Genomic DNA, 13,395 nt, shown 5'->3' on the forward strand with positions numbered 1-13,395 from the left:
GCACATTTTGCAAGGATTGTGGTATACTAGTTTGTCATGACTATGAGAATGATGCTGAAAAGGTGCAAAGAACCTGGTGCACCTTTATTTTCTGCACTAGTGAGCTTATCTCTCCACCCCAAATTACAGGGAAGGTTGTTTTTAACGGTGCTTCCAAGTAACATGGAGAAAAAGAACATAATGTAATTTTTAAAAATTCTTAGATTTAAAGTCCGTAGAGGGTCTAAATCACATTTCAATTCTTTTAAAAGCTTGTTGAAGGAGGAGTTTGAGAAGGAAGGGGCAGAGAGACTGTAGAAACTATAGTGAAGTTTAACTACATTCCCTGCTGATTTGGGAACTCCTGTGTTTGTAATTACTCTCTCATTTGTTTTAACTACACAGAAACACAAAATGTTTAGTTTGCTATCTGGAGATGAGGAGAGGGAGTTATTTTTGAGGTAAGAAGTCATCTTTTGGGGTGGGACTGAGGATGCTGTCTTTCTTATTGCAGGCAAAACGAGCAGTACAGCGAGGAGCCACAGCGGTCATCTTTGATGTTTCTGAAAACCCAGATGCCATTGATCAGGTATGAAGAAGGGAGCCTAGTTTTATTACAGCCTCTGTTGGGTTCTTTTGGAGTTACTGAGGCAAGACTTGAGAGCATACAGGTCTCAGAATACACCTGCCTTAAGACATGCAGCTACTGACCCTGAGTAACATGGTGCTTTGGTTTTCCTGGTCATCTTCTGTCAGGCAAGAAGTAATGGAGGTGTTGAGAGTCTGGTAGAAAGAGAAAAGTATTGGGAGTTACATTTTTCTTTTAGCTTTTGCTAGAATACAGAATCCAGCTCTGGGACTGAGGTTTTGAGAAAGGATGGAGGCAAATGTTTTGTGGCCTATTATCTAGTCAAGAAAGTTTTATTTGCCCAGCTCTGTGTACGAAACACAGGGTGTTTGGCCCTATCCAGCTTGTGATCAATAGTATTGTTGAGCAGCAGCTATTTTTGAGATTGCAAAATGGCTTTCAAACCTGGTTGTAAACAAGATTCTTACAAAACTTACAAACATTTCTTTCTTGCTTGCAGCTGATGATTTCTGGCCTACATATTTTGTTGACAAGCAGGGTTCTTCTTTTTTTGGGGTCTCAGTACAACTTACATCTTTTCGTTTCAAGTGTGTGAGATAATAGCTCTGGGAAATGCTTTGACAAGATCCTTCCAGCCAATTCTGAGTTATTTGAGTAGAGAGAAGAAACATAACAAGCACAAAATAGTGTGCGTTTGGTTTAGTTTTGTCTTGAAACAAAACTGCTGTTTCTGCTACAGCAAAAATAAGTGAAGCTGAATGTTTTTAAGTGCGGCCTGAATTTCTTGGGGAAAAGAGAGACCATCAATGTTTACATTAAAAAAGCTGGCTTTAATTCTGAACTGAACATCTGTTAGACGAAGGAATGTAGACCCTATGCAATGGATGCTTTGAGAACTGTGTTCTGCATGTGCATCAAGGCTACAGCCTTGACCTTGCAAACATTCTCAGGGATTTTTTTTTCCCTTTTATACACAGAAAAAATATCTGCACGAAGATGTGATCTGTCTTTTTCCAATTTTTTCTCTGTATTACAGCTTCCAGTTACTTTCAGCCACCCTGCTCTGAACTTGTGAAGCTGAGTTACTGCCTCTTGCTCTCTTCCCTCTACCAGAAGCAGCTGTCCTTCCTTGATTCTTGATAATAAACTGTGTGCAACTGTCCCCAATAGCTGGGAAACTAGTCTAGTGGATGATTGAATATTTTGGGTGTACCAATAAAATGGAAGGAGGTTAGTGGCTTAGTGCAGTACCTGACAAAGTAGGCTCTGTTAGAGCACAGAGCAGCAGCCTATACGAACACTCACAAACAGGAGAGGAATGACTAGACCTAGCTTTCATACCCTAAACATGAGTTACTTGATTGGCTCCCTTCTCATGCTGCTCTGGACACTCGTATTTCATGCATTTTGATTCTCAGCCCAAGTCTTCAGAACCCTTGGCATCAGGGGATACGAATTAATTTTTTCTTTAAAATGAATACCATTTTGGCACTCATAATGGAATTGTGGAAAACAACGTCAGGTGCATAACAATGGAGGAAAAACCGACATGAGTTAATCTGGGGTATCTTTGATTCAAATGGAAGTATCCTAAGATACTAAGGGGAGCTGTTTAGGAAGCTTTCCCAGGTATGCTTGTTACCAAGCAACAGAACAACTAAGGGAGAGTGCTTCGAAAGGTAGGAGTTGAGTATTGCAAGAGGCGATCCTGCCTGCCAGTCAATGAACAGAAGTAGGAAGCAGGCCTGACCCAGAGAAGAATTGTCTTCGGACAATTTGGTAGCAGAATTGTTACCAAATGAAAGGGCTTCACATACAGATTTTGTGGGTTTTATTCCCATTGATCTGCATGTCTTCTGCTGTAGACTAAGAATGAAACTTTTATTTTTAGAAAGGCTCTATGAAGTCTGATTTGTTTCTTAGTTTTACTTTTGCATAGTTTGAAGAGGAATAACAACACCCAGAGCATCCTGTTTAGCAAGAGTCTGGCAGTGTGCAAAAATTGCTGAGGAAACCAGGTGAATTCTTTCTTAGACAAGAAAGCTTGAGAGAGAATATGTGTCTGGGAATGTACGGACAGTGATTGGATTTGGCCTTAGGCCAGCAAGCCTTGTAGACACATAGGATCCCTGGGTTGGATTCAAGTACTTCAGATAGTTTTTAGCTCTTCAGAAAACAGCTGTCTTAAAAATAGTTTGATCAGTGTTCTCAGAAGCCCAATCAAATACTTGGAAGAATCTTTTTTAAAAAGTCTCAATGAAATCTGTCACCATCATCTGGAGAGATTGAGTACTTTGTAAGCAGGATGATAGACCAGTCAGTTGGTAATTTCTACATGTTTTAGCCAGAAACATCAGGTAGATATCAACAATGTAGATATGGTATCTCTGCCATATGCTGTTCTTGTTCAATTTCCTCACACTCCTGTCATCTCACTCCTTTCCCCTGTACTGTTTCCATCTACTTGTCAGTGCCTTGCTTATTTTGTATCAACCAGCCTCTATAGTAGGATTTTTCTCATGGATCGGAGTAAGCTATATGAATTTATCATGTTGGTGCCATTTTGTAACAGAACAAGTCTCTTGTCTTGTTATTCCCCTCTCTGCTATATAGTTTAGCAGATTGTTTTTCGGGACTTAGTGGCCAGAAAATTTGTCTCCACGTTGAAGGTTTTCATCATCTGACTGGATAATCTCTGGGCAGCCTGGTCTGATGTCATAGCTGACCCTGTCTTGACTAGGAGGTTGGACTTGTGGGGTGCCTTCCCACCCGCATTATTTTCTGATTCTGTGATTTGGCCTTTCAAAAAAACGTTGCTGGACCTGGAAGGAAGTTTCAGGGTGACTTAAGCTATCTATTCATAAGCTTTTCTCTTTGAGGCCCCCATCCTGCAATCGATAGCTCTAGTGGTTGCTAGGACCCAAATAACTGTTTGAACGAGTTTGCCAAGTTAAACAGCAGAAATTTCAGACTTTAGTAATTGGCTAGGTACAAAGAGCCTGAAAGACAGGACGCTGACATGAGATTGTTCAAAAAGATGAAGAAATTTGTATGTGAATAATATAACTATAAAGTTGAAATAACAAAAGTTTCAGAAAATGTAGCAAGGCCAAATTTTTGGAGTGTGCAGATTTTTATTCTTCGTTATGAGGTTTAACTTATTACAGTATTAATATATGCACTGGCACATAATGCAGTTAAGTTAAAGCTGCTGTTCAAAAATAACATTTGCTTATCCTTAATCTTAGTTTTGGTAAGGAGAAAAAAAGCAGCTTAAGTCAAAAGTTTAATTCAGGTTTAACTCTGTGGAATACTTAAGTGAAGGTCTATGCTAGAAGAGAACAATGGGTGCTTGAATCAGTTCCACATTCATATTCCTTTACTCTTATCTCCATTGTCCAAATGAGAGGTAGTTTTCCTGAAATGTGACTTTTGAGTAGATTTCTTTTTTGTTCTAGCTGAACCAGGGTTCAGAAGACCCTCTGAAGAGACCAGTGGTGTATGTGAAGGGTGCTGATGCTGTCAAGCTAATGAACATAGTTAACAAGCAGAAAGTGGCACGAGCAAGGATTCAGCATCGCCCCCCACGGGTGAGATTTTAAGAAACTTTATGTGGGTATTACAGTGCTGTTACTTCATGCAGTGCTTGCTAACTGCGCTGAGTGTGAAGAGGTTTTGATGCTTCCCATGAGCATTAATACATGCAAAATTCTGTTGACCTAAATCAATTGAGCAGCTGCACTGTGGACGAGCAGCTACACTTGATGTAAGTATAGAATCCACAATGTGACATCTGCTGTCTTTCATAAGGATTCTTTTGAATATATAAATGGCTAAAAAGTTGATGTAATAGAAGTTTTCATTTTTCTTAGTTAAATAACTTACTTATTGCACATTTCTGGTAGTTCAGATTTGTAAGGTAGTTTGCCCTGTGTTAGTAATTCTGTGTGGTATTTTAAGCATGGGTTAATTATTTGATATCTGATATTTGTAATTGTAATATAAAACAGTTTTTCTAGAGGTTTTTTAAAACACTCTCTACATGTAGCTTACAGAAGAACAACAAAGCTAACGGTCATCCATGTCCCAGTTACCACTTAGCTTTTGTTGTATTTTTATGGAATTCTTCTGCTAAGAAATGTATTTGAGAAATGGGCCATTTGCTGAAAAATCAAATGCTGATTTTCACTTACTTAAGTATACAAGCAAACCAATAAATCATGAAAATTTGTGTTAGTGTGATTCACTCAGTTAAAAAAAAAAGGGTTTTGTGGGATAGGTTCAGAGACGTCGTAAATCCAGCATCTCATGACTGGCATTCTGTGTATTTCATTCACTTGCTGTGCCATCTGAAACTGAGGTTTTGTCTCATAGAATCCTAGCTAATGAACAGAACAGTGTGTACTTTGACTTTTGCCATTGTGACTGTGTGCATTTGACAATGACCTCTGAGAAAGTAGGGAAGAGAAAAGAACAATAGACATGAGTACGATTTAAAGAAAGGAAAAATAATATTTTTGCTTTAATTTTTAAGCAACCTACCGAGTACTTTGATATGGGAATTTTCCTGGCCTTCTTTGTGGTTGTGTCTCTTGTTTGCCTAATTCTTCTTGTCAAGATCAAACTGAAGCAGCGGCGTAGTCAGGTAAGAGCAATAATGGGATATTAACTGAATGCTGAAAGTTAGTTTCTCTTACTTTGTCCTAGAACTTGCTCACTACTTTTGGAAATGCCGGACACTGACTTGTAATAGCTATCTTTGTAGAAGGGGTTTTATCCATGGGTGTAGGCCTTTGGAAGAAATTGGAGATGTCTTTAAAGGAGACCTACATTGACCTGTGATGTTCGCTCAGTTAAATCCTGAAATGAAACAAGTATGGAAGCAGTCCATTTAGCCATTGGGAAGGAAGAACCTTTCTGCTTGTTCAGAGGTTGATACTTAGTAGCACTGGTATACTTCTAAAGAAGCCCAAGCTCTTGTTGCTGCATTGTGGAGAGAATATCAGGATTGAAAATAAATTGAAACTCTTTGATAGAATAACATCTATTGATTCTGAATGGGAGAGGTTTGCAATGTAAAAAGCCTGGTTAGGAGAAATTCTAGGTGAGGTACTTAGAGTTTGTCCTGTCAAACATGAAAGGGAAAGCAAATGGAAGCTAACAGACTCTGAAGTTTGTAGTTCTAAACTGTCCAGTACATACACGTAAAAGCAATGCAGAGCACAGTAGATGCTTAGGACTCTTGCTTTGGACATACCGAATAGGAATTCAAAGATGTTATAGGCCAACAGCAGTGTTAAAAAACAGTGTTAAAAGGGTATGATAAATTCTACAGTAAAATGAAAACAACCCACCCACTGCCCTCCTAAACTTCTACTATTGATTAAGTTCTGGGGGAGGGGGAAGTGATACAGCTAATTTAATAACATTTCATTTTAACCCCTCTCTCAAATATTGCTCCTGGTAGTATGGTGGTAACAACATAATGGGGCATTACAGTCAATATTGACAGTTTGAAAGAAGTTCCTGACCAAGTTCTATGTGTTGCTTTGAATAGTTGCTGCCTATCAATTGAGCAATTCCAGTGTATCCCATTGTCAGCACCTTCACCCTGTTTCAGTTCAAAGTAGCTTATCATCCTCACTCCTGCATGTGGCATACATTCTTTCATGAGGCTTCTGATCTGAATTCTAATTAGCCTTCTCTCGGCTTAATTTATGAAATGGTACATTAGTCTGGGCCTGATGTGATTTGGTAAGATCCGTTAATTTGATATGGTGGTGTTTCTTGGCTACCACATTATAGTCCCTTATGTTGCAACATTGCCTCTTTTTTTCCCCCCCCGCCGTTGTAGAATTCCATGAACAGGCTTGCAGTACAAGCACTGGAAAAAATGGAGACCAGGAAGTTTAAGTCCAAAAGTAAGGGACACCGGGAAGGTAGCTGTGGAGCACTGGACACACTCAGCAGCAGCTCCACCTCTGACTGTGCCATTTGCTTGGAGAAGTACATTGATGGGGAGGTAAAGAATAAATGGTTTCTTCAACATGGGCTGAGAATGTAGCTGGTTTATTTTAGCACTGTGGTACGCGGCTGGATATTGGGTACGTTGTGTACTGAGGTTGTGCTGCTTGCCAGGCTGATTGCACTTGAGTAGCCAACTCAGCTACATTCTGCATTCTGCAGCTTCCAGAGAAATTTCAAGGGCTTTTCCCCATACTACAAAGTAAGAGGTGGGGGATCTCATTCTGCAAGTTGCTACCTCCATCAAGTTGCTTTTCTGAGGAAGAACTCATAAAGAAATCAGGGTTACCTCAGCATTTAGTTCTCTGCGTATTTTTAACAAATTCTGAGCTAAGGTGATGGTGCCTGCAAGGTGTGTTGGACATAAGGGATACATTCCGTATTTTGCTTCTCAAGCTTTGATGGCACCTTGTCTTTAAAATATGAAGTACACAGCACTGCTGGGAAACCAGAGGAGGAGAGGGAGGAGATGCCAAAAGGTTCAGGAACCATTTTTTGACTCCTCAGTTACCACCGCTGCATTGATGTCAGTGCTTGCCTTCTGTGGCATAGTTCTACCCAGAGGAAGCAATGAAAATAGGCTCCTAGAGGCAGTCAATAATCACAGCTTTAAACTTCCATATAAAAAATTATTTGAGGACATTTCATTTTGAAATGATTCATAAAGGTTTAATAATTTTTTAAGGCAATAGAAAATACCAGCTGCAGTACTTGAGTGCTACAAGCTACAAACAGAAACATAATGAAGTTAGCTGATGGGAAATTATTCAGAGTAGCAAGGATGAATGAAGGCAGACAGGAACTTCAGAAGCGCTGTACAAAACTGACCGGACAGGAAATTCATGCATGAACTTTAGCATGAAGAGATACACATAGGGAAGAGCTTCACATGTATTAGTGATGGGTTGTGAGGGGAGCATTACTTCAGGAGCAAGATCTTGAAGGTTTTTTAGATAGCTTTGTGAAAGCAGATCAATGCTTTGTGGCAGTCAAAAAGGCAAATCAGAAATGAGATGGTGAAGCCTAGAGAACTGAACAGAAAACATAATTACACCACTGTGTAAGTTCAGTCATGTTGTCACATTGAGTACTGTGTGCACTTCTGATCTCGTTTCACAAAGGATATGCTGGAAATGAAGGTGCTTCAGAAAACGGCAGTTGCAAAGTGATCAAAGATTTGGAGTGGTTTCTGTACAAAAAAATGACTGACTAAGTGGACTAGGACTGTTTAGTCCTAGATTACCTGGGGGCAGAGGGAGTACAAAATCGTGAATGGGGAGTATGACCAGGCATCAGATGTTCATTTTTTTCCAATACAAGATTGGGTGCAATTAAATGAAACTGCTAGGACCCAATCTGAACCAAAATGTGTTTCTCCACCAGCAGGTAGTAGCCCTGTGGAACTTCTTGCCAAAGCATGTTACAAATTCAAAACCTGAGCTCATGGGGAGACTTGAGCAGTACTTTGAAGAAATATCCGTTGCGGATTTCTGAACTGGTAGCTATCCAGCAGGCTCAGGAAATCCTGTAAGCAGATAATAGCTGAAGGATGAGAGTGCTGGGCAAGGGAAAAAGTATCATATACATGGTGGTGTTTTTGCTTTTCCCTGCGTGTTTTTTATTGCTAATAATTGTAGGCAAGATGCATCATTAAATGGACTTTATTGATTTTTTTTTTTTAAGTTCATTTAATATATTGAGGAAAGCTTTAATGATGGGCTCCTTCAAGGTGTTAGGTCATAGGGACACACAGCAAAAAAGTGTCCAAGTGTCCTAAAGAAATGTAATGTATCTGCATGGAGTCCTGACGTGCCTGCAGACTATTCTTTTAGTAACAGCTGATCACTAGCTGTTATACTTTTGGCTGTGTTGGAACAGATGGCATTTTTTGCCTTCTTACCGCTTCGAGGCTAGGAGTTGATCCATTTAGTAAGCTGGGTTGAAAAAACTAGGAATACGCTGTGAAGAGTTCACTCATTAGGAGGGAGTACTTTTTCATGTTCCTTCATCTGCTCCTGTAGGAACTGCGTGTCATTCCCTGCACTCACCGATTTCACAAAAAATGTGTGGATCCTTGGTTACTGCAGCATCATACCTGCCCTCATTGCCGCCATAACATCATAGGTAAGTGCTGCAGTACAGATGCTCTGTTGTGTTGTCCGTTTCAGACCTAACAGCTTACAAGGTGACACAGAAATTGTGCCTGTTTGTAAATCTCCATAGAGCCCATAGTCTTTATTGCAACACAAACCTAGAACTACAGTTAGGACTAAGTTCTTTGAAAGTGGCTGCATAACCTGGAGTAGCAGGTCCATTTCTGGTTTTCCCTCATCCTGGCTGCGATGCCCAGCAGAGGGCAGCGTTGGTCAGCTTCTGAATGCAAGGAGGACAAATAGGTCTAATAGAGGGGTATGTTTTCTCTTGGTAATTATAAAGAAAAGACAATATATTGGGTTTTATTTTCCCGTGGTGTTCTAACTTGGAATGTGGTTTTCCTAACTTGCCCTCTCCCCCTTCCATTTCCTCTTGTCTTGAAAAAGTTTTTTATTAACACATATTTATGTAAAATAACATGTAAAGTGAAAACTTGAGCAACGACTAGCAGCCTTGCTCTTAACCTGCAAGTTCAGGAATGCTGTGTAAGCGGAAGGTTTTGCATATATGAGAACAGTATCTGAAATCACTTCACTTCTTTTCCTTTTTAAGCAAATACAGTTGAGTGTTTCAAAGGCTTCCAGGCAAGATGCTCGTGACGAATTTTGCTTGTTTTTTTATTTTTCCTCCTATGTAAAAAGATGGTGCTTCTTTTAAAAAAAACTTTGGTGTGTGCATAATGTAATGAAAATCAGAACAAAATATCCTTCTTCCTTGCATAAAGTACATTCCTTTTTATTCCCTCCTACTTCTACTTCTCCACTCTTATTTCTCTCATTCAGACCAGAAGAAGGGAAATGCAGGTCCAGTCTGTCTGGAATCCATCAACCCAGCACGCAGCCGGCAGCAGAGGGTGATTCTGCCAGTCCATTACCCAGGCCGAGTGCACAGAGCAAACCAGATAACAGCATATCCCACTCGGACAAGCATGGACCCTCATGGAAATCCTATCACAGTACTTACAGTTGAGCGACATGGTGAACAGAGCCTCTACCAAGCCCAGTCCTCAGCCTATATCCGAAGTTACCAGCCTCTTCATTTGGACCATGCTTTAAACACGCATCACTGTAGCTTGGAACATAGGGCTTACTCTCCAGCTCACAACTTCCGAAGACCCAAGTTTGGTGGACGCAACTTTTCCAAAGCGGCGTGCTTTTCCCAATATGAGACCATGTATCAGCACTACTACTTCCAAGGCCTTAGTTACCCTGAGCAAGATGGACAGCTTCCAGCTGGCATTTCCTCAAAGGGTCCTTCCCGTGCCTTTCAGCCTGGTAGCAGCATGCTTTTCCCTCCTGTGGTACATGTAGTGCCCTCATCCCGCTTGGAGAGTGGCAGTACCTCCAGCTTTAGCTGCTATCATGGTCATCGTTCAGTATGCAGTGGATATTTGGCTGACTGCCCTGGAAGTGACAGCAGCAGCAGCAGTTCTGGTCAGTGCCACTGCTCTTCTAGTGATTCCATGGTTGACTGCACTGAGGTCAGCAACCAAGGGGTTTATGGGAGCTGCTCCACCTTTCGCAGCTCTTTGAGCAGTGACTATGACCCATACGTTTACCGCAGTAAGAGCCCTTGCCGAGTGGGTGAGGTTGGTGGTGCAAACAGGGGTGCAATTGTTCTCTTGGAGGGCCCCCACCAGGACGAGCTTCCAGCTCATGGTCACAGTCTGATGGGTGCTGACTGCCGGCCTGTGCCAGCTTCTTCCTCAGGGGACCAACTGTCTAATTGCAGCATGGATATGAACTATAGCAGTAATTCCTCACTAGAGCACAGGGATCCAAATGGCACTACCTCAGAGGGAGGACATGAGGCCACTCTTGGTGCTGCCTTGGATGTTAAAAGGAACTGGAAGAATCCAGAGATAGCAGGGCCGCTTATGGAGCAAGCATGTGCATGCTGCTTTGAACTCCAGCACTCTGCCCTGGAGCCTAGCAATGGGACAGCTGACTGTAGTGCACTCTTCCTTAGCTCTCCGCTGTGGGGGACGTGCGGCCCAGGAATAGAACCACAGTCAGGGAGCACCTCGGGCTTGTACAGTATTAACTCAGACCACTTGCATAGGACAGATGGGGTAAAATATGAGGGGTTGCCCTGCTGCTTCTATGAAGAGAAGCAGGTAGCCTGTAGTAGCAACAGCGGCAGTGGAGGTGGTGGCTGCTATACAGAAGACTATGCAGTGAATGTGCAGTACACACTTCCTGATGACACCTTGCCAAGCTGTTGTAAGGGTGTATGTGATCTGGGTCAACGCATTCCCATAATTCCTGAAGACAGAGACTGTGAGCTGATCCTACCTACAGAGTGCCAAGGGACCCACACAGGAGGCTGTAGTTCCTGGGGTGGAACACCTGAGCTAGATACTTATCTGCACTGCCAAGGTATAGGAGAGGTACAGGACGAGAGGGAGGTGTGCTACGAGGCAACATCATTCCTGCGGCAGAACTGCTCTCAGGAGGAGGAAGCCGGAATGCTCTTTCCCAGTCCCACTCTGAACTCCCAGAAGCTGATGACAACCACAAAGGCCACAGGTAATATGTGTGCCTTTTTTGATTACTCGCTACCTTTCTTTCCTAGTATGTGAAATGCTGCCACCTTCCTAGGTACCTGCAGCCATAAAGGTTACTGTCGTCCTTTGCATAAGAGCAGGTTATTGACTAATCCTTCACCCAAAAGTTTACTCTCTTGTTACCTGTGCTCCTTTGGTCATATCTAGAGGAATAGAAGATATAGTTTACTATCTAACCTTGTAAGAACTTTCACACTCGTCCTTTGTGGGGAGGGGAGAAAGTGACTGCTAGTACCAGGGCCTCATTAGAGCTCCCACAGCCAGGGACACTGTGCCAGTCATGGCAGCTGTGGTGAGCTGCCTAAGCAGGCAAGGCCACAGTGCTGGGAGGGGACAGACAAGCTAAAGGATTAAAAAAAGAATATGTGGGAAAGTCTCTGCTGTGGACATACACAAGGGGAAAAAGAACCACTCACAGAATGAAGGGGATATTCCTTACTTGCCTTGCCAGGGCTGTTTTTAAGGATACTAACAGAATCACAGGATATTGTAGGTTGGAAGGGACCTCAGGCTGTCATCTAGTCCAACCTCCAGCTCAAACCAGGGCCAGCTCTGAGATCACACCAAGTTATTCAGTTTGTCAGATTAGACCAAGGCCACGACAACCTCCAGGGATGTAGAGTGCACTCCATCTCTGGGCCCTTGTTCCCATGCTTAACTGCCAACATGGTGAAAAGGTTTTCCTTATATCCAGTCTGAACATCTCATGTTTTAATGTAAGCTCCTTACGTCTTGTCCAAAATGCATTACTCTGAAGACCTGGACTTCATCATTATCACAACCTCCATGTAGGTATTTTGCAAAGCTGCTAGGGGATACCCCCGAAGCCTTCTCTTCTGCAGGCTGAGCAGGCCCCAGTCCCTCAGCCTTTTCTCACAGGACAAGTGCTCCAGCCCTCTGAGCATCCTAGCTCTCTGCTGAACTTGCTCCCGTCAGTCAATGTCTTGTTCTGGGGGCCCCAAAACTGGATGCAATATTCTAGATGCAATGTTCCTTAGTTTTTTTTATCCTTCAGGTGCTGGAACTCATCCCTTGGAGACAAACCAAACTGGTGACTAGACCTGTGCAGATGATCCCGGATGGAGAAGCAGAGCTTATCAGAGACTCCAAATTCTCATGGACTTAATTTTCTTTTAAGCTTTGACAAACACACAAAAGTGGTAATGTGGAGAAGTCCCTCCCCCACTTCCTCTTCCTCTGTGTCCACATCAGCTTGATTGTCTTCTTTCTCCCTCTTTCCTGAAGCCTTCAGGCCTCCATTTGTGTGCAAAGCCCACGTAGGACATGGTGTGGAGCATTTCTGAGCTCTAGTGCCATTTCTATATTAATGACAAAGTGTTATTTATATTTTCTTCTTAGAAGTGACCGTGTCAGCTCTTGCTGAGAGGTAACACGGTGTGTTAAAATAAGCCAGGCTATGTGTAGATGCTGTTATCTCCTACTTAAAGGAGTCCAGCCTTTGATAAGCTCAGGGCTACACCTGCCTTAGAAATCAGATAGCACCTTGAAATATAGTAATCCAGAGGGATACAGCTGCTGAATGGATGCTCAGATACTGACTAATCCTAGTAGCCAGCAAGTTATATGAGCGATTTTGAGGGAGGTGAAGCATTGGACTGTCTCTCCTCTCTCTTCCTCCCCTTTTCATGCTGCTCTTATGGTTTGGCTAGGAATGGTCTCCTGCCATTATGATTAGTTTTAACAGAGTGGGAGTAGGGAAACTGTTAGCTCAGAATGTCCTCATTCTCACGTCCTGCTAAACCATGGACCTCGTTGTAGCTTCTGACTGGTGATGAATGCTGGGGACCCCTCCCTCAAACAGATGCTAGAAGAAAGTACTTAGAAAGGGTAACACCTTTGTAGGTAATGAACCTTGCCTTCCATAGGAAGTTTTTCAGGCACCTGTAGCCCCTCTTATGGCTGTGAGGAATGCTGGCATATGCAGGAAAACAGAGCTTGCAGGGTGCTTGGAGCTTGGCTGGTTCATTTTGGAAACAGGTCAGAAGGTGTCTAGTTTCCTTATAGACTGCAGGCATGCCTAAGGGAAGCAGTGCTTGTCACCTTTTGTGCATGTGGGAAAGTG

The 13,395-nt window shown here is 42.4% G+C and overlaps 1 protein-coding gene across 1 annotated transcript; it reads left to right on the top strand.

Moving 5' to 3' along the window:
* The first annotated feature begins 472 nt into the window (after positions 1–472).
* On the top strand, positions 473–12,371 carry ZNRF3 (zinc and ring finger 3). The gene is made up of 7 exons (XM_010287109.1): positions 473–568; positions 4,027–4,158; positions 5,103–5,213; positions 6,423–6,590; positions 8,614–8,716; positions 9,529–11,274; positions 12,328–12,371. Exons 1-7 carry the CDS (start codon positions 473–475, stop codon positions 12,369–12,371), a joined length of 2,400 nt encoding a protein of 799 aa, XP_010285411.1.
* Positions 12,372–13,395: the final 1,024 nt, after the last annotated feature.

Source organism: Phaethon lepturus, unplaced genomic scaffold (genome assembly GCF_000687285.1).
Source record: "Phaethon lepturus isolate BGI_N335 unplaced genomic scaffold, ASM68728v1 scaffold50275, whole genome shotgun sequence".
In the NCBI taxonomy this organism is placed as follows: Eukaryota; Metazoa; Chordata; class Aves; order Phaethontiformes; family Phaethontidae; genus Phaethon; species Phaethon lepturus.